Source organism: Ranitomeya imitator, chromosome 4, assembly GCF_032444005.1.
Source record: "Ranitomeya imitator isolate aRanImi1 chromosome 4, aRanImi1.pri, whole genome shotgun sequence".
In the NCBI taxonomy this organism is placed as follows: domain Eukaryota; kingdom Metazoa; phylum Chordata; class Amphibia; order Anura; family Dendrobatidae; genus Ranitomeya; species Ranitomeya imitator.
The window spans coordinates 274097050-274120070 of record NC_091285.1 but is presented as its reverse complement, the minus strand read 5'-3'; the positions used below and the strand labels follow the sequence as shown (position 1 = coordinate 274120070).

Genomic DNA, 23021 nt, shown 5'->3' with positions numbered 1-23021 from the left:
TTACTAGTCCGCTAATGATCGAATGCTTATAATGTAGTGATTTTATCAGACTGCAGCAAGCAGCCCAGTAAGTGCCATCGCTGGAATTGGGGTCTCTGTTTCTACATGATTCTGCTCTCAGATTAGGTGGCAATAACCTGGTGGCAGATTCCCTTTATGGAGTATTTACACTGAACCTAAAGGAGCCCACACGCATTAGATGAGTCTTTCGAGCATGTGTGTATGGAAGGAAAATGTCCATAAGTCAAACCATGTGCCGTTACCTTTTGTACATATGCAGTCTTCCAAAAAACTGTATTCTCTGAGATATTTATATTTGGCTTGTGTCTGGATACATTTACGGTACTGACCTATTTATTGTGCATACACACCATCAATGTTCTTAGGGAGGTTGTCGGCATGGGGGCTAGGTGCAGCCTTGTGGTCAGGTTGTTCAGTGCTTCTTCCCACCTACTTGGTTGACATCTCTGACTCTGTCCCTCTTTCTTGATTGACACCTCTGTTTTTTTCACGAGCGAAATAAAATCCGAGATAGATGTGGGGGAAGGAGCTCTGAACTGTTTGGTCACACCAAGGGTGCACCACGCTCCTGTGCTTGGTTTGAGCACTTGCTTTGTGCGGCAGACTCCTCCTAAAGCTAGATTTATTTTACTCATATAGCACCATTGATATCCACAGATATTACAGACATCATCGTTGCTGTCCCTATTGGGGCTCACAGTATTCAGTATGTCTTTTAAAGTGTGAAAGGAAACCCATGCAAACATGGAGAGAACATGGCATCTGCAAGAAGTTTCTATTGTTGGTGGTATTTTAACCCAGGACCTTGGCATTTCAAGGTTACAATGCTAACCACTGAGCCACCTTGCTGGCATATCTGTGTCTATTCTTCCATCTATGCAATGCGGAACGTTTTTCTCTCCAGTGTCATCTGTATTGCTTCCGTAACGCATCCAGCTTGTTTTTTTTTTTTTTTCTCTACTTTTACAAACTGAAGAGGTAGGCTGTCTGAACTTTTATCTCTCCATTAACTCTTAACAATAGATCAAGGGATGAAACTTGGATAGAATTCTGAAGTACAAAATAATGTGTTCTGGGTTTCATCAGTTTCCTTTCCAATCCCATAGACTTTAATGGTGATAGGACGTGTGCTGAGGCTCGCGGACCGGAGACACGAATCTGATTTACCACAAATGTGTATGTGGATCAAGGGATCTCTGCGGGTCAGTTCTGGACGTGTCACATGGTTGTGTACGTCCAGCCTTAGGATGATCATACAAGTACTAATTTATGGTGGTTGTGCCACCACCCTCCCCCAAGCCTCTAAATGCACCTATCTGTATGGCTAAAAAGTTATTTATTGACATCATTCGCACAAAAACCATATATTAGAAAGCCCTATTCTGGTTGTTTTCTTTTTTTTTTTTTTTTTTAAATTGAGAAACCGCTGCCAATATATTTAAATAATTTTATAAACAGACCTGTTTTTAATGCACATGGTAGTTTCAGTACAAAGCGTATTTCAGCGGGTCCATATGGGTATGGTTTGTAGCCTATAGAAGTCAATGTTCACCGTTGGCATCATTTTAGCATGGGTTCTATTTTCAATTTTTTTATTTTTTATCTTGTGTATTTCTGCAACATTGTAAAAAAGAAAAATGTAAAAATGAAACAAATGTCAATGAAAGAATGGACAACTCTTCATAATAGAGAACAAATCGTAAAAACAAATTGTGCATTGCACATCATTATTTTATCCAAGTGTGAAAGAGGGTTATTTTGTTTGCTTTTTTTTTTAATTATTATTATAAAGGTCATTATTTTTCTTGCTCTTTTTTATTTAGCTGCCAACATATTTCTTCGTACATGCTGGCGCTGGGTGAGTGGTATCCGTGTGTTAACAAAACTATTTTCTGCCACTGAATTTGTAAATGTATTCTTTACCTTGGTAGGAAAGGGACTGAAAAGCAGATAATTTAGTATCGGCTTGTATATGTGTCGCCATACTTGTTCTGAAAGTGTTGTGCAATGTCTCTTTAAGCGGAGTGAACAGACAAACCAGTGTGTGTCTCTAGGCTGTGTCCCCGGGAATGTTTACTCATGTGTAGGTGGATGAATATTTTCTTGCTGAGTGATTTCATGCATAGGACTACCAGGTTTCATTTTGATTTCATTTATTTGTTAATCCGTATTGTATTTATTTTTTTTCTGTTACATTTTTCCTCTTCGTCATAAAGGCTCATTTTTGCGATGACGACATTTCTTTCTTTCTCACACCTGTAAGAGATGCTGCTCCTAGAGGAAACCAATGCGTTAAACGATTCTTCTGGAGGCCTGTGCTGCACATAGTGAGAACTCGAAGAGCCTGGGAATTTGTGTGTGGGTTGGCAGGGAGATGGCGGGGAAGTGACATGCAGAAGATATTTGGAACATGCCAAATGCTAGAATGCTTCTTTGGATCAGGTTTAATGTGAAGCATGCTGCCAGTGCGAGGTCTGCAAAACGCTGAATTTCTTGTCTTTTCTCTTTTTTTAAGGTGAAAAGCTGCTTAAGAAGTCCTACGGTATGCTGTCATGGTACGAGAATGACGTCCTAATGCTGCATCTGAGGCTAGGGAGATTAATGGCCAGATCTATGTAAGTTGCTTGTGATTAGTAAATAATTACTTGCTAATCTTGTTTTTTCTGGAAGCGATTTCGAGCATTTTTATTATAAACGATGTTAATTTGCATATAGTTATTAGCTTGTAATTGGATTTGTACAGTGCTTAGCAGATATATTCTTGTAAGGCACTTGCTGGGGCACATCAAGGGCTCATATAAAGAGTTGCCAAGAAATCTAGCCAGGGCGGTGACTCTTCTCTATAACGTGACACACCACTCACTGCAGCAGCGCACATCGGCTGTAGTCACGTGAATCCATCTATTACCCTTAAGGCCGGACTTACACTTGTAAAACTGTCTGGTTCTTTTTCTCCACAAAAAAAAAAAAACCTGACATTTTTCTATCTGTATTTTTTTCATATGTCTGTTTTTCTAATCTGTATTGTATCAATATTTTAGTGTTTTTACTTCCATGTCCCATCCTTATGTCTGTTTTGTCCGGCAATATGGCATAGAGTTTTTCCCTGAACAATTTAATAAATTAAAAGACTTAAATACAATTTCCCAGATTTAATAATTGGAATGGATCCGTGAAATTCTCATGACATATAGATGGTAACCGAAAAGTGGACCTTTGTGCACCCATTAATTTATAATGGGCAAGTCTGATCAATGTAGTACATTCTACAATCTTTTTTTTTAATCCCAGACCATGAGACAGCGTTACAAAACTTCATGTGAATTATCACATTGTCTTGCATTGGTTTATATGTTGTTCGTTTTGCGTACGGATACCACATAGACGTTTAATACGTTCATCTGAATGAGGCCTCGCACACAGAACCACTTTAACCCCTTAACGACCGCCGATACGCCTTTTAACGGCGGCCGTTAAGGATACTTAAACTACAGCGCCGATAATTACATCAGGGGCTTTGCAAACGCAACATAACACCCGCAGACCATTCTATCAAAGTCTGCATTCCAAAACGGCGCTCCTTCCCTTCCGAGCTCTGCCATGCGCCCAAACAGAGGTCCCCCCCACATATGGGGTATCAGCCTACTCAGCATAAATAGCACAATACATTTTGGGGTCCAATTTCTCCTGTTACCCTTGTGAAAATAAAAATTTGGGGGCAAAAAGATCATTTTTGTAGAAAAAAATGTGATTTTTTATTTTCATGGCTCTACGTTATAAACTTCTGTGAAGCACCTGGGGGTTTAAAGTGCTCACCACACATCTAGATAAGTTCCTTAAGGGGTCTAGTTTCCAAAATGGTGTCACTTGTGGGGAGTTTCCACTGTTTAGGCACATCAGGGGCTCTCCAAACGTGACATGGCGTCCGATCTCAATTCCAGCCAATTCTGCATTGAAAAAGTAAAACTGCACTCCTTCTCTTCCAAGCTCTGCGGTGCGCCCAAACAGGGGTTTACCCCAATATATGGGGTATCGGCGTATTCAGGAGAAATTGCACAACAAAATTTATGGTTACATTTCTGTTTTTACACTTGTACCAAATTGGCTCTGTCACTAAGGGGTTAAATGACCTATAAATGTGATTACAATATGTAGTGCCCAGAAAAACAAACACCGGGATAACAAACAGTAAGGCTACGTTCACATTAGCGTTGCGTCGGGCGCAGCCGCGGCGACGCATGCGTCATGCGCCCCTATATTTAACATGGGGGGCGCATGGACATGCGTTGCTCTTGCGTTTTGTGACGCATACGTCACTATGGCGCAACTGTCAGGGCGCAGAGGACGCTGCATGATGCAGATTTTTCTGCGCCAAAAGCCATGAAAAAAATGAATGCATGCATCACAAAATGCTGCGTTGTGCATGCGTTCACATTTGCGTTGTGCGTTGCCGACGCTGCACCGCACAACACTAATGTGAACGTAGCCTAAAAGCACAACCCCAACGTTGCAGGGCAACAGTGTTGACCACCTAATTTGTTATGCTGGGTTGTTTTTTCCTACGTTCAGTGGCTCCCGAACCCCGGCCCCAGGAATAACTTGCTAATGGCAGCAGCTGAATTAGGCTGGGTTGACATTTGTTTTTTGTTACCTTCAGTGGCCCCATTGGGATTATGTCTGAACCCCCACACCCACCCCACTGATATAATGATGCAGAGGCGGCCCCATTGTGCTCTGTTGTGCACCATTTCTGTCCAGTGTCGGGCTAGGGTGCCAAGGGCCCACCAGTAACCAACTCCAGGGCCCCCCTTTTCAGCTTCATGCAAATGTGATATTATCCTCAATCACAAATGTATACAACAATGAATTTGGTAGATTTATATGAGTAAGATGCTGCCCGTGTCTGTACATAGTGATTCACGGATGTTGTGCCAAGTACTGTTCATATAAGAGGTGGTGGCCCACTCCTGCACTGGGGCCCATCGGGGGATTCTCCTATTCTCCAGTCCCAATACGTCTATTAGAGGTGGGCACCAAGGTGTTGTCTAGTATGTCGTGCTGTCCGCCTCCGATGGGGATATACAGACGGAAATTGTGCATGACAGAGCACAGTGACTCTGCGTTATTCTAGTCAATGGCCTCATTGGTGCATACTATTGAACCCCTTTTTTTGCAGGGAGAGGGTGTGGACATAAGCCCGCTTACAGGGCCACTGAATGTAGGAAAAATCGCTATGTGACCCCAGCCTAGTTCCGTCGCTGCTATTGGCCAGTTATTCTGACGTCCAAGCTTCTTAATTTATGCTTGTCCTATAGATGTCCCACTGTTTGATAGAGCGCATATGTTCTGTAAGGCTAGAACATATGTCTGGTGTAATGTCTGCCACTGTACAATTTTTCCGTTATAACATGAGTGCAAAATAAATGATGATCTGTAATAATTTGTATCTTTGTCTTTGTAGCGATCTCATGGTCTTCTAAAGAAGCAATGGGTAGCTGTTGTAGCTGTCCAGATAAAGAAACTTTCCCAGATAACCACCAAAACAGGTTTAAGGTAAGTGTTTTCTACAACACAATGCTTGTACATCATTTGGAGTGGTAAACTTCTGACACTTCAGACACACACAATGTTGATGTTTTCACCATTACCTTTATCATAGGAATCAAACTACTGACAATACGACAAAGCCACTAACAATAGTGCACTGTATGTAGTGTGTTTATGTAATGTGGCGTTTGGAGGAAAACTGCAGCCACCAAATAGCATGAATAACATGGCGCTTTTTAGAAAGACGTTGCTTGTGAAAGAAGCCTGGATGCTGTATTGGTCTCCCTGAGCAGTCATTCAGCAGGCGAACATTGACCAGGCACGTTAGGACACTACTCTGGTGAATGCAGGAGTGGTACAATGCATGCTTGGCCATGCCAGCTTGCCCTAGGCAGTGTTTGACATGTAGTGAATGAAGGCTGGGCTAATGCTTCCTTCTTGGTTCCCACAGGTTATTAATGTGGATGATGATGGTAATGAGCTGGGCACTGGAGTAATGGAGCTAACAGAAAATGAGCTCATCTTGTATACGCGGAAGCGAGATTCTGTTAAATGGCCGTACCTCTGCCTGCGCCGATATGGATACGATTCTAATCTTTTCTCGTTTGAAAGTGGCCGACGATGTCAGACTGGACAAGGTTTGTAATAGGCTCAATTATTTTTCAATTCTTTATGAACTTGCTGCTTTAAATCCTTAATTATGACCGATCTGTTACATTTCGGTGCATTTTAAGACTGTCTAGGTTATGTTGTAAACTAATAAATCTGCTTCATCCTGTACATTCATGTGGATGTGTACTGTTTAAAGGGAACCCATGCTGCCCAGTTTGCGGACGGTAGGTATCAGGCACTGGCTGTATGATCTCAGCCAGGTATGTGTGACAAACATACATTAAAAGCTGCTGGAGACCATGAACTAGTCAGACAGGTGGGTCCCCGACGGCTTCTCCTCGCCCGCGGTCACTGGCAGTTCTCAGGTAATACGTGCATGTAGGCAGAGACCTGTCACTCCAATGCAGCAGTTGGGGAGATGTCGCCGAGGATCTGCCTGTCTGACTAGTCAACAGCGTGGCTCCCTTTTAGGATTTACGATTACTCTCATTATACGATACGTACAATACTGCAACATATGGAATATTCGAAAAGTCAAGACCACTACTGTCCCACAAAACTCGATTGGTAATATGAATGTTAATTTTGACTTAATGCTTGCGAAAGGAAGAGCAATCCATTGCTGGGACCTCATGTGGTTTTCTCTGCCGGTACTGGTAAGTTGGGCTCCCTCTGCTGTCCAGAGAGGGAATGTACATCAATATCAATGCCTCCTTTGTACCTTCTGTCTTTTCCTCTGCCATCCTTCCTAGAGGCCTGTACAAAGGGGGTAGTTGCTTTTTTTGCCCTCTATGATGGAAGGTTCAAAAAAGAAAATGCGTATATATACTGTGCTGTGCAAAAGTTTTAAGCAGGCGTAGAAAAAATGCTACAGTAAGAATGCTTTCAACAGTATAAATGATGAAAGGTTATTTTTTTATCAGTTAACAAAATGCAAAGCGAATAAACAGAAAGTTGAATCTAAATCACATCAATATTTGGTGTGACCACCCTTTGCCTTCAAAACAGCATTAAAATGTCAAGTCTTCTAGGTACAACAGGAAGGTTGTTCCAAACTTCAAGGTGAACCGCTGATCTTCAGTGGATGTAGGGTTATACACATCCTTTTGTCTCTATGTAATCGCAGACATATGTGATGTTTAGATAAATATGCTGTGGATGCTATAGGAATAGTTCCAGGACTACTTGTTCTTCAAGATAGTTCTTAGTGGCATTGGCTCCAAATTTATTATGCAGCAGGACAATGACCCCTAGCATACAGCCAACCTCCCTGATGGTGTATCGTAAAATGGATAACTATCTACCTGTATTTCTCAGCACTAAGGACACCATTATTCATGACCAAATCCCCAACTCCACATGCTGAACTGCAGCCTCAAACTTGCAAGGAACCTCCACCATGCTTCACTGTGGCCTGCAGATATTCATTATTGTACCTCTGTTCAGCCCTTTGGCCAACAAACTGCCTTTACAGCCAAATAATTCACATTTTGATTCATCAGTCCAAATCACCTGTTGATATTTTTCTGCACCCCAGTTTCTACTTTTTAATGCATATTTTAGTCGCGTGGCTTCATTTCCAGGTTGAAGGTATGACTCTTTGGCCGCAAGTCTTCCATAATGATCACTTCTTGCCAGACTTATCTGAGACATAGATTGAGGTAGCTGGGCCCCGTGGTTACTGCCACTTCTGAGCCCATGTCTCTGCTGGATATTTTAAAGGGAAGTAAGCATGATGTGTCTTTCATCATTGCACCGTTTCCTTAGCCGGCCACGGCATGTATGGGTCCTCAGTGTTTCTTGGTTGTTATTTAAAAGAACTTGAACAGCACATCTAGAAACCCCAGTCTGCTTTATCTTTACCGGAGAGAGACACTGCAGTATAACTACCTCATGTCTTGCTATGCTCGGTCTTGCCATGGTGTCTGACCTGTGGCATGAAACTGTCTTCCACAACCTCACCGTTGTAGCAGTGTGTGGCGGTTTCTCACCCTGTTTCAGCCTCCTACACAGCTGTTTCTGTTAATGACGGTTTCAAACTACCATATATACTCGAGTATAAGCCGAGATTTTCAGCCCAAATTTTTGGGCTGAAAGTGCCCCTCTCGGCTTATACTCGAGTCAAGGTGGGTGGCAGGGTCGGCGGGTGAGGGCGCTGAGGCATACTTACCTGCTTCCAGCGATCCTGACGCTCCCCCTGCCGTCCCACGGTCTTCGGTGCTGCAGTTCTTCCACTGTTCAGCGGTCACGTGGGACCGCTCATTAGAGAAATGAATAAGCGGCTCCACCTCCCATAGGGGTGGAGCCGCATATTCATTTCTCTAATCAGCGGTGCCGGTGACCGCTGATAGAGAAAGAGGCTGCGGCACCGAAGACAGCTGTGACAGGCAGAGGGAGCGGGACGCCGGGAGCAGGTAAGTATGTCATATTTACCTGTCCCCGTTCCAGCCGCCGGGCGCCGCTCCATCTTCCCGGCGTCTCTCCGCACTGACTGTGCAGGTCAGAGGGCGTGATGACGCATATAGTGTGCGCGGCGCCCTCTGCCTGATCAGTCAGAGCGGAGAGACGCCGGTACCTGCAAGCAAGAAAGGTGAGTATGTGTTTTTTTTTTTATTGCAGCAGCAGCGGCGGCACAGATATATGTGGAGCATCTATGGGGAAATATGAACGGTGCAGAGCACTATATGGCACAGCTATGGGGAAATATGAATGGTGCAGAGCACTATATGGGGCACAGCTATGGGGAAATATGAACGGTGCAGAGCACTATATGGCAGCTATGGGGAAATATGAACGGTGCAGAGCACTATATGGCACAGCTATGGGGAAATATGAACGGTGCAGAGCACTATATGGCACAGCTATGGGGAAACATGAACGGTGCAGAGCACTATATGGCAGCTATGGGGCAATATGAACGGTGCTGAGCACTATATGGCAGCTATGGGGCAATATGAACGGTGCAGAGCACTATATGGCACAGCTATGGGGAAACATGAACGGTGCAGAGCACTATATGGCAGAGCTATGGGGCAATATGAACGGTGCAGAGCACTATATGGCGGAGCTATGGGGCAATATGAACGGTGCAGAGCACTATATGGCACAGCTATGGGGAAACATGAACGGTGCAGAGCACTATATGGCAGAGCTATGGGGCAATATGAACGGTGCAGACACTATATGGCGGAGCTATGGGGAAACATGAACGGTGCAGAGCACTATATGGCACAGCTATGGGGCAATATGAACGGTGCAGAGCACTATATGGCAGAGCTATGGGGCAATATGAACGGTGCAGGGCACTATGTGGCACAGCTATGGGGAAATATGAACGGTGCAGAGCACTATATGGCAGCTATGGGGAAATATGAACGGTGCAGAGCACTATATGGCAGAGCTATGGGGAAATATGAACGGTGCAGAGCACTATATGGCACAGCTATGGGGAAACATGAACGGTGCAGGGCACTATATGGCAGCTATGGGGAAATATGAACGGTGCAGAGCACTATATGGCAGGGCTATGGGGAAATATGAACGGTGCAGAGCACTATATGGCAGAGCTATGGGGCAATATGAACGGTGCAGAGCACTATATGGCACAGCTATGGGGCAATAATGAACGGTGCAGAGCACTATATGGCACAGCTATGGGGCAAGAATGATCTATTTTTATTTTTGAAATTCACCGGTAAATGCTGCATTTCCACCCTAGGCTTATACTCGAGTCAATAAGTTTTCCCAGTTTTTTGTGGCAAAATTAGGGGGGTCGGCTTATACTCGAGTATATACGGTAAATATGAAAATGATAATTATCACCTATTTGGTATCACGGATTACTCATACACTTGATTACAATCCTACAAAATCCCCGATTTTGTGCAAGTGTACCTTGATTGATGCTGCTTTGAAGGCAAAGGGTGGTTGCACCAAATACTGATGGGATTTAGGGTTCTCTTTTGTTTGTTCACTTTGCATTTTGTTAATGGATAAAAAAAACACCTATTAACTTTTTATTCTTTAAACCATTTTTACTTTGCAACTTTTTTTTCCATTTCTGCCTAAACCTTTTGCACAGTAGCGTATATACAATATGTATGTATTTGTATGCTGATTTGACAGCCATAACTCAAATGCTCCTGCTTTTCAGTCTGAAAGGCCCCAATTCTCTCAGTAGTCTTTGTATCCTCCTGTATTGGACAATCTGTACCTTGTGTTAGTGCCTTCCTGATGCGGATTAGTGTAGTGTTTTGTTTTCATTTTTCCTCATGTCACATTAGACCAACAGTAGTTCTGACTAATCCACACAATTTTATGAATTTTGCTTTTTAATGAATGAGTTGTTTTTATTTTAAAGGAATTTTTGCTTTTAAATGTGCACGGGCTGAAGAACTGTTCAATATGTTGCAAGAAATCATGCAGAATAATAGTATAAGTGTGGTGGAAGAACCAGTGGTCGAACGAAATCCTCAAACCGATCTGGACGTGCCAAGAACCCCACGCACTCCAACAAGTAGGTTTTTTTAGCTCCGTGTTTTGATTGAACTCTATCCTGGGCAATGGCAGTTTTCCTTAAAGAGAATGTGTCTTCAGAAAATGACCACTTGTTTAACCTCTTCACCCCAAAGCCTGTTTTCACCTAAGTGACAGGGCCAATTTTTACAATTCTGACCACTGTCACTTTATGAGGTCATAACTCTGAAACGCTTCAACGGATCTTGGTGATTCTGACATTGTTTTCTCGTGACATATTGTACTTCATGAAAGTGGTAAAACTTCTTCGATATGACTTGCATTTATTTGTGAAAAAAAAAAAATTTGTCAGAAATTATGAAATATTAGCAATTTTCAAACTTTTAGTTTTTATGCCCTTAAATTAGAGAGTTATATCACACAATATAGTTAATAAACAACATTTCCCACATGTCTGCTGTACATCAGCACAATTTTGGAAACATAATTTTTTTTGTTAGGGAGTTATAAGGGTTAAAAGTTGACCAGCGATTTCTCATTTTTGCTACAAAATTTGCAAAACCATTTTTTTTACGGACCACCTCACACTTGAAGTGACTTTGAGGGGTCTATATGACAGAAAATGCCCAAAAGTGACACCATTCTAAAAACTGCACCCCTCAAGGTACTCAAAACCACATTCAAAAAGTTTATTAACCCTTCAGGTGCTTCACAGGAATTTTTTGAATGTTTAAAAAAAAAATTAACATTTAACTTTTTTTTTCACAAAATTTTTACTTCAGGTCCAATTTGTTTCATTTTACCAAGAGTAACAGGAGAAATTGGACCACAAAAGTCGTTGTACAATTTGTCCTGAGTACGCCGATACCCCATATGTGGGGGTAAACCAATGTTTGGGCACATGGCAGAGCTCCGAAGGGAAGGCGCGCCATTTGACTTTCCAATGCAAGATTTGCTGGAATTGAGATCGGAGCCCATGTCACGATTGGAGAGCCCCTGACGTGCCTATACAGTGGAAACCCCTACAAGTGACACTATTTTGGAAAGTAGACCCTCTAAGGAACTAATCTAGATGTGTGGTGAGCACTTTGAACCTCCACGTGCTTCACAGAAGTTTATAATGTAGAGCCGTAAAAAAAAATTCTTATTAATTTTCACAAAAAATGATCTTTTTGCCCCCAATTTTTTTTCCCCAAGGGTAACAGGATAAATTGGACCCCAAAAGTTGTTGTGCAATTTGTCCTGAGTACGCCGATACTTCATATATGGGGATAAACCACTGTTTGAGCGCATGGCAGAGCTCGGAAGGGAAGGAGCGTCATTTGACTTTTCAATTCAAAATTGGCTGGAATTGAGATCGGAACCCATGTCGCATTTGGAGAGCCCCTGACGTGCCTTAACAGTGGAAAGCCCCCACAAGTGACCCCATTTTGGAAAGAAGACCCCCTAAGGAACTTATCTAGATGTGTGGTGAGCACTTTTAACCCCCAATTGTTTCACTAAAGTTTAGAATGTAGCGGTGTGAAAATTAAAAAATCATTTTTTCTTTCCACAAAATGATGTTTTAGCCCGCAATTTTTATTTTTCGCCAAGGGTAACAGGAGAAATTGGACCACAAAAGTTATTGTCCAATTTGTCCTGAGTACGCTGATACCCCATATGTTGGGGGGAACCACCGTTTGAGTGCATGGCAGAGCTCGGAAGGGAAGGAGCGCCATTTGAAATGCAGACTTAGATGGAATGGTCTGCAGGTGTCATGTTGCATTTGCAGAGCCCCTGATGTACCTAAACAGTAGAAACCCCCCACAAGTGACCCCATATTGGAAACTAGATCCCCCAAGGAACTTATCTAGATGTGTTGTGAGAGCTTTGAACCAACAAGTGTTTCACTACAGTTTATAACGCAGAGCCGTGAAAATAAAAAATATTTTTTTTCCACGAAAATGATATTTTAGCCCCCACGTTTTTATTTTCCCAAGGGTAACAGGACAAATTAGACCCCAAAAGTTGTTGTCAAACTTGTCCTGAGAACGCTGATACCCCATATGTTGGGGGGAACCACTGTTTGGGCGCACAGGAGAACTCGGAAGGGATGGAGCAGTGTTTTAGTTTTTCAAAGCAGAATTGGCTGGATGTGAGATCGGACGCCATGTCGCGTTTGGAGAGCCCCTGATGTGCCGAAACAGTGGAAACCCCCCAATTCTAGCTGAAACCCTAATCCAAACACACCCCTAACCCTAATCCCAATGGTAACCCTAGCCCCAACCCCAACCCTAACCATAGTCCTAACCCTAGCCCTAACCCTAATGGGAAAATGGAAATAAATACATTTTTTTTACATTTTATTATTTTTCCCTAACTAAGGGGGTGATGAAGGGGGGTTTGATTTACTTTTATAGCGTTTTTTTTGGCGGATTTTTAGGGTTGGCAGCTGTCACACACTAAAAGACGCTTTTTATTGCAAAAATAGTTTTTGCATCACCACATTTTGAGCGCTATAATTTATCCATATTTTGGCCCACAGAGTCATGTGAGATCTTGTTTTTTGCGGGACGAGTTAACGTTTTTATTGGTAACATTTTCGGGCAGATGACATTTTTTGATCGCTTTTTATTCCGATTTTTATGAGGCGGAATGAACAAAAACCAGCAATTCCTGAAATTCTTTTAGGGGGGGCGTTTATACCGTTCCACGTGTGGAAAAATTGATAAAGAAGCTTTATTCTTCGGGTCAGTACGATTACAGCGATACCTCATTTATATCATTTTTTTATGTTTTGGCGCTTTTACACAATAAAAACTATTTTATATAAAAAAATAATTGTTTTTGCATCGCTTTATTCTGAGAGCTATAACTTTTTTATTTTTCTGCTGATGATGCTGTTTGGCGGCTTTTTTTTTGCGGGACAAGATGACGTTTTCCGCGGTACCATGGTTATTTATATCCGTCGTTTTGATCGCGTGTTATTCCACTTTTTGTTCGCCTGTATGATAATAAAGCAATGTTTTTTGCCTTGTTTTTTTTTTTTTTGCGGTGTTCACTGAAGGGGTTAACTAGTGGGATAGTCTTATAGAGCGGGTCGTTACGGACGCGGCGATACCAAATATGTGTACTTTTATTGTTTTTTTTTAAATTTACATAAATAAATGGATTTACTGGGAATTTTTTTTTCTTCATTTGGCGATTTTTTTTTTTTTTTTTTAATACATTCTATTTTTTTTTTTTTTTTTACTTTCTACCATTGTCCCAGGGTGGGACATCACTGTATTAGATCAGATCGTTGATCTGACAGTGTGCATAGCACTTTGTCAGATCAACGATCTGACAGGCAGTTTAGCTGGCTTTCCGGCGCCTGCTCTCAGCAGGCGCCGGCTAGCCATGTCATTTCATGACCCGGAAGGAGTCCGGCGGCCATCTTGGATCCGGGGACTCCTTCCGGGTCACCGGAGCAACGCGATCTCATCGCGTTTCTCCAGTGGGAGAGTGCAGGGAGCCCCCGTCCCTGCGCGATCCCCCTCTATGCCGCTGTCACTACTGACAGCGGCATCAGAGGGGTTAAATGCCCGCGATCGGCGCTACCGCCGATCGTGGGCATTGCTGTGGGGTGTCAGCTGTCAAATACAGCTGACACCCGCACCCGATCACCGCGGCGCTCAGCGCGAGACCGCGGTGATCGGTGCGCCGTACTAGTACTGCTGCTGGCACAAATGCAGTGCCGGCAGCGCAGTACTAGTACGGCGCATGTCGCGAAGGGGTTAAACCAGGTTTTTGTGGTGTTTTTTTTAATGTTTTGGCAAAAAAGAAAAAATCATATGACAAATCTATGACAATCTATATTAACCTTTAATTAGTGCTGTGGGGACTTAGATGCCAAGCGAGTTTTTAGTCAGATTTGCACAAGTATGGAAGGTAGGTAGCCTTCCGTTTCGGTAGCTTCCTAGTTCTGGTGCCCCTTTCTCAGTGAGATGCGGTATTGACTACACGTGTAACTAAATGAAGGTTTAGGAGAAAATTAGAAGCCTTTCAATTTTGACACTGGCCTCTGGGGCTATTGTTTTCACAAGACTCAATATCTTCACAGGCAGGATTAAGGCCTACATATATATATTAGATAGCCGTCTGCAGAACGATTCCCCCGACTTCCACCATAAAGAGGGGACGCCATGCTCGGCTGAGCACTCCTGTGGGAGAACGGGAGGATTGGTTATTGGAAATCCTTCTCTCCATCAACATCATATGTTGGGGAAAGATTCGGGAGGCCCCATACAAATTGGTCCAGTGGCCGATCATACTGTTATTGGCAGGTTTGGACAACTTTAGTCTACTCTGCATGTAGAATGTTGCATTGACCGTTAACCCCTCTATACACAGCTCATGCCACAGAATCCCATCATTCACAGTAAAGCATGTCACAACTCTCCTGCACCCTCTCCCATCAAAATGACCATTGCACATGCTTATTAGACGCTTCAATGGAAAAGTGAATCTATATCTGCTAATGTACATGTGCATTTTCTGGAATAACATGAAGATTAAGTCTAGAATAGCCCCAATTGCCAATGTGAAAATTGCAAGATTTCAACTTTTTTGTTAACAGATTGTAATGTGAAAAATAAATACCGTAGTTACAAACAAAATACCTTTTTAAATCAGGTTTTTGTGTTGCATATATTTATTTTTTGTAATTATTTTGCCATTTTTTTCTGTTTCGAATCATGATCTTTCTTGCAATTTTTACGTTGGCCACTAGGGTTTTTTTTAAATAGACTTTTTGACCTTTCAGGACACAAAGACTTAATATTTTCACAGGCAAGATTACAATAACTGATGACACCTCTGTACCCAGCTAGTAACACAGGACCCAACAAATACGATAGGAGATGTCACACAAGCTCCTGCTCCACCTCCGTCCTCAATGACCTTTGTGCACGCTCAGTAGATAAAGGTTAAGGTCTGACAATTGTGGCTAATGTACATGTAGATTTCCTGAAACACAAGTATGAGTCTAAAAAAAAGCCAATTGGCCAGTGTGAAGATTGCAAGATTTCTATTTTTCAATAGTTTGTGATCTGGTTAAGAAAATGTAACAAAAAGCCTGATTTAAAAAGGTCATTCTCTGATGAGGGCTTCTTGTTAACATAAACAGTAGGACGGTAGGTCTCTTTTTCATTTGTTAAAAAAAAAAAAAAAGATTAAGGCTGTGTGCACACGTTGCAGATTTTTTGCGTTTTTTCGCTATAAGAACATGAAAAAAACACATACATTATGCATCCCATCATTTAGAATGCATTCTGCAATTTTTGTGCACATGATGTGTTTTTTTTCCACGAAAAAAACGCAGCGCGGTAAAAAACGCAGCATGTTCATTAATTTTGTGGATTTATTGCGGATTTCCCACTATATTATTGCATTGGGAACCTCCGGAAAAAGCCGCAAAAAAAAAACAAAACGCACCAAAAACGTGAGAAAAACTCATGCGGATTTCTTGCAGAAAATGTCCGGTTTTGCTCAGGACATTTCTGCAAGAAATCCTGAGCGTGTGCACATAGTCTAAAACCGTTTTCAAATTATGGTAGTGCTATCACGTTTCTTTTGCCCCGTTATGGCATAAGGGGGGTAACTATAAAGATGAGCTCTACAAAAATATTTGATGCCATTCTATATTACGTTCCTAGTGACTTCAGTAGATGCCAAATAACACTTTGCTAATAACTTTTGTATAAAATTGCCATTTTTTTTCGCCAATATCTCAGTTTATAGATTGAAAGAGAACCTGCTAAAATAAATTACCACTCCATGTTTTTGGAGACAAAAGGAGCCCAGAAAGGATACCACTCCTTAATCCCCTTATAACTCCCTAACAAAAAAAAAATTTTGTTTCCAAAATTGTGCTGATGTAAAGTAGACATGTGGGAAATGTTACTTATTAAGTATTTTGTGTGACATATCTCGGTGATTTAAGGGCATAAAAATTAAAAGATGGAAAATTGCGAAATTTTCTAAATTTTCACCAAATTTAGTTTTTTTTTCACAAATAAACATAGGTAATATCAAAGAAATTTTCCCACTATCATGAAGTACAATATGTCACGAGAAAACAATGTCAGAATCACTGGGATCCGTTGAAGCGTTCCAGAATTATAACCTCATAAAGGGACAGTGGTCAGAAATGTAAAAATTGGCCCGGTCATTAATGTGCAAACCACCCTCGGGGCTTAAGGGGTTAATATAACACTTCAAAAAAGTCTGGCACTCTTTATAACTTGAATGATCTCTTATTAATATGAAAAATCCCAGTAGATTTATTGTAACATTTCGGTCTTATACATAGACCTTCTTCCGACGGATAGTGGTATACTCAGGGACCCCAGAAAGGAAGCAGTGCTGTGTGAGCTGTGGTAACCTTGTTACCTGTGGAGAGCGCTCTATATACCATTATCTGTCTGAAGAAGGTCTATGTATAAGACCGAAACGTTACAACAAATCTATTGGGATTTTTTCATATTACTAAAAGATCATTCACGTTATAAAGAGTGCCAGAATTTTTTGAAGTGTTGGGTAATGCTACTAACCTGAAGATATAAGGCTGTAGGCATGCCCCGGCAGTTTGACTGACAGCAGGCTCAGCAGTGCATCAGTAAATGCAGGGCTGTCCATGTCGTGGCGTGCTTATAGCGGCTGCAAACTGAGCCGTGACTGAAAGCCGACGGCTCCCTGGTGCCGCACTTTCAGTATAGTAGCTGGGCATCTTCATAATTAACTAACTTACAGATTAACCCTATATCTATAGGCTAATGGCATTAACGGACATGACATGTTCTCTCTAAGGCTGGTTTCCCATTTGCGTTTTTTGCCGCAGCGTTTGTACCGCATATAAACGCATGCGTCGTGTTTTCCTATATTTAACATTAAAAACGTCTTTTTGTCGCTTGCGGCTTGGCGCGGAAATGCAACATGTAGTAATTTCTAGAGGCGTCTATTTGCCGCCAGGAAACGCATGCGTTCGATTGCGCACGGTTTGCATCAAAAAAACGCATTGCTGTCTATGTAAACGCATGCGTTTTTAAGCACATGCGTTTGGTTGCGTTTTTAAACGCATGCGTTTCAATAGAGAAAAACAAGTCTAGACACTGATAAGCCACCCCCCACCATCAAGGTGATAAAGGGATCCAAACCCTAACCCTAAGCCACCATCAAGGTGATAAAGGGATCCAAACCCTAACCCTAAGCCACCATCAAGGTGATAAAGGGATCCAAACCCTAACCCTAAGCCACCATCAAGGTGATAAAGGGATCCAAACCCTAACCCTAAGCCACCATCAAGGTGATAAAGGGATCCAAACCCTAAGCCACCATCAAGGTGATAAAGGGATTCAAACCCTAACCCTAAGCAACCATCAAGGTGATAAAGGGATCCAAGCCCTAACCCTAAAGGTACCGTCACACTAAGCGATGCTGCAGCGATACCGACAACGATGTCGATCGCTGCAGCATCGCTGTGTGGTCGCTGGAGAGCTGTCACACAGACAGCTCTCCAGCGACCAACGATCCTGAAGTCCCCGGGTAACCAGGGTAAACATCAGGTTACTAAGCGTAGGGCCGCGCTTAGTAACCCGATGTTTACCCTGGTTACCATTGTAAATGTAAAAAAAACAAACACTACATACTTACATTCCCGGTGTCTGGTCAGGTCCCTCGCCTTCAGCTTCCAGCACTGACTGAGCGCCGGCCGTAAAGTACAGCGGTGACGTCACAGCTGTGCTTTGCTTTACGGCTGGCCGGCGCTCACCACTCAGTGCGGGAAGCTGACGGCGAGGGACATGACCAGACACCGGGAATGTAAGTATGTAGTGTTTGTTTTTTTACATTGCGCTTAGTAACCCGATGTTTACCCTGGTTACCAGTGACGACATCGCTGAATAGGCGTCACACACTCTGATTCAGCAATGTCAGCGGGAGATCCAGCGACAAAATAAAGTGCTGGACTTTCCCCAGCGACCAACGATCTCCCAGCAGGGGCCTGATCGTTGGTCGCTGTCACACATAACAATTTCGTTAACGATATCGTTGCTACGTCACAAAAAGCAACGATATCGTTAACGATATCGTTATGTGTGACGGTACCCTAAGCCACCATCAAGGTGATAAAGGGATCCAAACCCTAACCCTAAGCCACCATCAAGGTGATAAAGGGATCCAAACCCTAACCCTAGCCCTAACCCTAATGGGAAAATGGAAATAAATACATTTTTTAAATTTTTTAATTTTTCCCTAACTAAGGAGTTGATGAAGGGGGTTTGATTTCTATTTATAGGGGGTTTTCTAGTGGATTTTTATGATTGGCAGCTGTCACACACTGAAAGACGCTTTTTATTCCCAAAAATATTTTTTGCGTTACCACATTTTGAGAGCTACAATTTTTCCAGATTTTGGTCCACAGAGTCATGTGAGGTCTTGTTTTTTGCGGGACGAGTTGACATTTTTATTGGTTACATTTTCGGGCACGTGACATTTTTGATTGCCTTTTATTCCGATTTTTGTGAAGCAGAATGAACAAAAACCAGCTATTCATGTATTTCTTTTGCGGGGCCATTTATAACGTTCCGCATTTCGTCATAATACACGCCCTCTGTAGTCCCATTAGCGGTTTCTGGATCTTGATTTTTCTCTTGTGAAATTTCTCATCATGCGTACCAAAAGCGGAAACGCAGGAAAAAACGCATGTAAACGCGTACGAACGTGGCGTTTTTTTAACTGCATGCAACAACGCATGTGTCTAAAAAACGCAGCGTTTGTACGCGTTTACATGCGTTTTTTTTCACCACTTGCGGATGCGTTTTAATCGCTGCGGATTTAAACGCAAATGTGAAACTAGCCTAAGAGTATCATTTGTTTTGTTGATATTCAATGCATATCTGTTGAACATTTTATACAGTTTTCCATTTTCCCAGATATAGCCATGATTGTAAGGCATGCATGTGCCGCAATTTTTCCTCTAATAGCATTTCTCCTTCTTTTAGCCCCTGGCTTTAGTGCTTCAAGTGTACCCAATGGATATCCACGGTACCCATCCTTTGGTGATGCATCTTCCCATCCTTCTAGTCGCCACCCATCAGTGGGTAGCACACGCCTTCCTTCTGTAGGAGAGGAGTCAACCCATCCTCTGCTTGTTCCTGAAGACCACGTAAGAGAATCCACACTATGCCTGTATTTGTATATTTGGGAATCGTTTCCAATTTGAAGCTTGAATCCTTCAAGTACCATCACATATTCCAGGATCCGTCTCTGTCTCAGCTTGAAGTTACCATTCTGAATTATGAACCCGATGGCGTGTACTCCTATTCCCAAAGTCCAGTCTGGTCACCTCCAGCTCAGACAAATTCTCTTCTGATTTTGAGATCATAGTTAAAATATTTCTCATGTCAGGTTATGGTCACAAAAATAATCTACTTGTATTGAGAAAGTAGAATACAAGAGAAAAAAAATCCACCATCTTTGTGCAAGAAATCTGTGACAGATGGCGGCTATGTCAAACCTCCACTGCATTGTGGTATCAAAGATGTAAGTGAGCACTTTTATTTTTTTTTAAAGACCTCTCTTTTCAATTTTTTAGGTGCACACATATGTCAACACAACCGGTGTACAGGAGGATCCAAGGTCCAGCGCTCCAGCACTTGAGCAACGGCTATCCAATGCAGAAGGAAGCGCAGTCAGAGATGATGCCATTTCCATTCCTGATGGAGACTCACATGTTGTCATAGAGCCAGAAGGTGTGAAGTTTGTTTTAGGACCAACTCCTGTTCAAAGACAGTTGATGGAAAAAAAGAAACTGGAGAAACTTGAGGAGAAACTTGAGGAGCAACAAAGTGGTGAAAAGGGTGTCAGCAGTAGCTGTCCTAATAGCACAGAGTGGGACACTGGTTATGACAGTGATGAACGCCGAGATACACCTTCCAGCAATAAAATGGTATATGAAAATGTTAATGGTTTGTCAATTCCTCCATCCGGGGCAAGAAGAGGACGTGTTCCACCGCCTATCTCCACAGACGCACAAAACATCAACAACTCTGCCCAGAGGAGGACAGCATTAATAAACTATGAAAATTTACCATCTCTCCCTCCTGTTTGGGAAGCCCGAAAGCCCAGTAAGGAGGAGGATGACCTCTTAGGACCAAAGACCCCATCTCTTAATGGTTTTCACAATAATCTAGACCCAATGCATAACTATGTGAACACAGAGAATGTGACTGTTCCACTAAGTGCTCATAAAGTTGAGTTTTCGAGGCGTCGGGACTGCACACCAACTGTTTTTAATTTTGATATAAGACGCCCAAGTTTAGAACACAGGCAGCTTAATTATATACAGGTTGATTTAGAGGGCGGTAGTGATTCCGACAACCCTCAGACACCTAAGACCCCAACCACTCCACTCCCTCAAACCCCTACCAGACGCACAGAGCTGTATGCTGTAATAGACATTGAAAGGACTGCTGCTATGTCTAACCTGCAGAAAGCACTGCCACGCGACGACGGTACTTCTAGAAAGACTAGGCACAACAGTACTGATCTACCCATGTGAGCCTCGAGTCATTTGCACCTTTTTATTTTATTTTTTTTTGCATATTTCTGTTAAAAACAAAAAAACACAAGAAAACGAGTTATCACATCTTAAACACTAACACTTTTTTGATATTTTTTCCATGTGCTTTTGTGTAAAGGGAAATGATGTAGAGCAGGTACTCCTCAAATAATGATCACTCTACCGTAGTTGTAGGTACTGTGTAGTAGCGGAGCTGTATTACCTCTTATTTAATTGGTTTGCAGTGACATGCCAGTTTTACTTTGCTGGACATACTAAATATTTGCTGACATTTTTGCATCTAGACTGTTGCCATTTGAAGCTACAGAGAATTTTTATTTTTGGGATGATATTTACAGTACGAATGTGTGAAGTTATATATGAGTATGTATTTTTATACTAACTTTTTATGATTCCAATATTTGCCAAATTTTTTGTCGCACCAGCATTTTGAATTAAGGACTTTGGTACGACAGTTGTGACTGTGTTAAGTGTGCTGGATTACAGCCTTACAACATGCTACACCCACACTGGCATGTTGCATTTTGCACATTAAGCACTATTCAGGCTATATTTTTCCCATAACAGCCCCCCCTGCATTTTACTTTCCACTGCAGGTGATCGGTTGTAAATGGAAGGTAGTCCTGTGCGTGGGGTTTGGTGTTTTAAGTTACAATATGTCAGGGTTGCATTTATTTAATGCAGACATATATATATATAAATATATATATACATTTGTATAAAGGCCAAAAACTATTTCCCTTTTTATCACATTGTATGATATTGTAAGATTATTGTATGTTCCTAATTTGCATTATAAATTTAATTTTTCATACTTAAAAGTATATAAATAGTAACTTTGTATAAAGGTAGGATAGACCATTTGGAACTGTTTTCCTCTTTTTTTTTTTTCTTAAAGAGTTGAGTAGATGTGCATTGCCAAACTTTTCATGCCATGTTTTTTTTTAAATGATACCTTAGATATATATCTGCACTAAACATTCCATGAAACGGTCTTGTACTGTGACCCCTTCTAACGCTTGGAAGTGTGTAGCATGGTAATGGCCAGCCTGTGTTCTAGCTTCTCTTACTGACGTGCACCTCTGCCATGACACTAAGCCATCTCCTCGCTGGACGGTTGGCCTCCCTCAGGCTTAACACAGTGCAAAGCCACATGCTGCTGTTCTCTTCTTTTATTTTTATTGCACTGAAGGGTTCAAGCAAAGTGATACTATGCAGAAAACATAATTTCTAAGTAAACCTGTGCTCCAGTCTCAATTCTAGTTTTTAATTTACATTTTGGTGTGCACCAGGTATTGTCAAGTACTGATATTGCTTATCAGACGTTCATTAAAATATATATTTTTTGATATTGACAGCATTGTCACTTCGTTGGTTCCAACATAATTTTGTAGCATGGCAATAAAATACTGATTACACTCAGCTTGCCTGTCACTTTAATTCATTGGAAAATGGAAAATGTTCACGTTTTAAAGGAATGATTTATAATAATGTATACACACGTACATACAACTTTAGTATACCAGCATAGTTTAGATGTGCTGGCATTGCTTTTTTATACTAGGTGATATATTAAAATGTCCATGCTTATCAAAAACTGTCCGTTGATGTGTTTATGTTCAGTGGTGCCCAAAGAATTATCTCTTAAGTAGTTTGGGGCTTTTCATGGTGATGAGTTTGCAAGTTCTCAAACACGTAGAAAGATGTACAGTCAATGAACTGTCAGTTTCCTCTTATATATATGATAAAACCTTATCTACACTTA

The 23021-nt window shown here is 41.8% G+C and overlaps 1 protein-coding gene across 4 annotated transcripts in view; it reads left to right on the top strand.

Annotated features, from left to right (window-relative positions):
- The window catches only part of FRS2 (fibroblast growth factor receptor substrate 2), a 72932-nt gene extending 50254 nt beyond the window's left edge, over positions 1–22678 (top strand). For 2 of the 4 annotated variants that reach the window (XM_069764622.1, XM_069764625.1), the window contains exons 2-7: positions 2537–2636; positions 5483–5574; positions 6020–6206; positions 10541–10696; positions 19677–19840; positions 20270–22678. In XM_069764622.1, coding sequence (XP_069620723.1) covers positions 5509–5574; positions 6020–6206; positions 10541–10696; positions 19677–19840; positions 20270–21235 — 1539 coding nt within the window. In that variant the 5' untranslated portion in view covers positions 2537–2636; positions 5483–5508 and the 3' untranslated portion in view covers positions 21236–22678. Of the gene's footprint in view, positions 1–1844; positions 1880–2126; positions 2349–2536; positions 2637–5482; positions 5575–6019; positions 6207–10540; positions 10697–19676; positions 19841–20269 lie in introns of those variants that run through there. The other 2 variants (XM_069764623.1, XM_069764624.1) reach the window with 2 other exon arrangements.
- Positions 22679–23021: the final 343 nt, after the last annotated feature.